A 1969-nucleotide genomic window follows, 5' to 3' on the forward strand; every position below is an offset into this window, starting at 1 on the left:
AGGGGCAGAACAGACGCTTGCCCATCTGGAAGGAGCACAACAGCGGCACAAACTTGAGGCTGGGTCTCTGACTTCGTGGCCATTCCAGGCTCAAATTCACTAATAACTTCCTCCATAAGACACAGCTGTCTTGGATCTTGGGAGACAGACATTTTAGGGAGTAAAGAACTTCTGCTGGTCCCTGGAGCCTCAAAACCACGCACATCATCACTTGTGGCTTGGAGGTTTGCCAGCATACGGGTTCCCAAGGGGACTCTGGGTTGTGGCACTGCCTCCCTGGTCTCCACAGCCCTTGAAAACTGGGCTCCTAAGCTCCTGCTCTGCTGGGTGCTGCCTGTGAGGCTGTATGTGAGGGGCTTAGATGGCCACCTGCCCTCCTGTGCAGCTGGAGGAGCCTTCAAGGGCCCATGATCATTCCAAGATGGGATCCCCGGCGGGGCCCTCTGGAACTGCTTACATGCAGGGGAAGAGGCCAGCAGACTCTCTGGCATGTCAGATGCTTTGGTCAGCACCTGCTCTCTCAGACTTGCCATCGGTGGCTCTCTAAGGAACGTGGCCACCTCAACTTTTGAGCCAGCCCCAGGTTCACAGGTGGCTGAGGAGGGACCGGCAAGCTGTGTAAGAGACAAGGACGAAACCTTTTCCAGTTTAAAGCACTGAATGGGTTTGAGGACCTTGAGGGGTAGACCCCACCTGTGTTTGGCCCATAACCTCCCAATATGGGCTCCCAGCACCTGCTGCGTACACGGCTCGAGGAAGGGAAGCACCTGGGCTGTGTTCACACAGGCTTTCCCACTTTTCGGGGGTGCTAGATTGCTGGTCTTCACGTGGGTGTTAGACACGGGAAAAGCCTGGTTGACAGCAAGCCAGGATCGACGCACACTCACGGGGATCAAGCCCTCGTTCATCTGGCCCAACTTCCTGCCGACGTGGACTTTCAGGACGTTTTCTATACGATTCCTCTCTGTGCGTCTTAATAAATCACTTCCCGAGTCACTCCTCAAGGGCTTCCTCAAGTCCCTTTCTGACTCCTCAGAGGTCACCCCCAGAACCTTCCCTGGGAAGCTTTCCATGCCCCTGGATAGATTTTGCGGGGTCTGCCCCAGAATTTGCCCCAGACGTGGGCACGGGTCCCTCTCCAGCTGGAACTTCACCTTCTGTGCCTCCTTGCTGTTTTCGCCTGTGGACGTGGAGGACTGCCAGGGCCTGGGTTTGCCCTTGGCCTGACTTGTCCCTGACGATTCGTCCCGAAGCTGCATCAGATCCAGAGACTCTTGGATCCTTCCCAGGTTGCCCTGGTGTTGAATGAACCACTTTTGAATGTGTTGCTCCAGTTGTCTCCGGAGTTCAGGACTGATCGGAAAGTTCTCAGGCAGAATGGATGTCAAGCTTTCCTGGGGAAGGTTAGGAGTGGAGACACTAAACACATCCTGAGATTTTTGGACCCTAGAGGGTAAAGCCAACCCACCTTCTAGTTGTTTCCTCAACAAAGGCCATTCAGGGTGCTGAGTTTCAGGTAGGCAGACAGCTTGCACTTTATTCTGCGATGCAGGGCAAGCTACTCCAGAGTTATTAATCGGGGATGGAAAAGCAGGAGACAGGACTGGGAAAGAGGATTGAAGATGGGCCTGAGCCTCGGCCTGAGCCATAGGTATGGGCCGGAATTGGGGTGTGGATGAAATAAAGGGTTGGGACTCGGGCCCCAGATGGGACAGGGGCTGGGCCTGGAAAAGCAGTGGGGACATTGTAGTCTCCCTTTGAATTGGGCAGACATTGGAAATTCCATTGAACAAGAAAGGAGGAGACTGTAAAGTGTAAGACCTTTCAGTGACCCAGGCATTAGCCACCAGGGATTCGCTGTGCAGAGAGGGGAGGCCCCAGAAAAGCTGGCTATAATTCTTCTGAAAACTTTCCTGCAAGATCCTAGGATCTGAGAGCTTCTGAGGACTGGGCAGCTGTTTCGAGTTCT

At 54.2% G+C, this 1969-nt stretch overlaps 1 protein-coding gene across 1 annotated transcript in view; it reads right to left on the bottom strand.

Annotated features, from left to right (window-relative positions):
- The window catches only part of LOC105532787 (spermatogenesis-associated protein 31A1-like), a 105777-nt gene that overhangs the window by 5865 nt on the left and 97943 nt on the right, over nt 1-1969 (bottom strand). The window contains exon 4 of the mRNA XM_011971067.1: nt 7-1821. Coding sequence (XP_011826457.1) covers nt 7-1821 — 1815 coding nt within the window. The remainder of the gene's footprint in view (nt 1-6; nt 1822-1969) is intronic.

The sequence above is a fragment of the Mandrillus leucophaeus genome, unplaced genomic scaffold (assembly GCF_000951045.1).
Source record: "Mandrillus leucophaeus isolate KB7577 unplaced genomic scaffold, Mleu.le_1.0 Scaffold984, whole genome shotgun sequence".
NCBI classification, from domain to species: Eukaryota; Metazoa; Chordata; class Mammalia; order Primates; family Cercopithecidae; genus Mandrillus; species Mandrillus leucophaeus.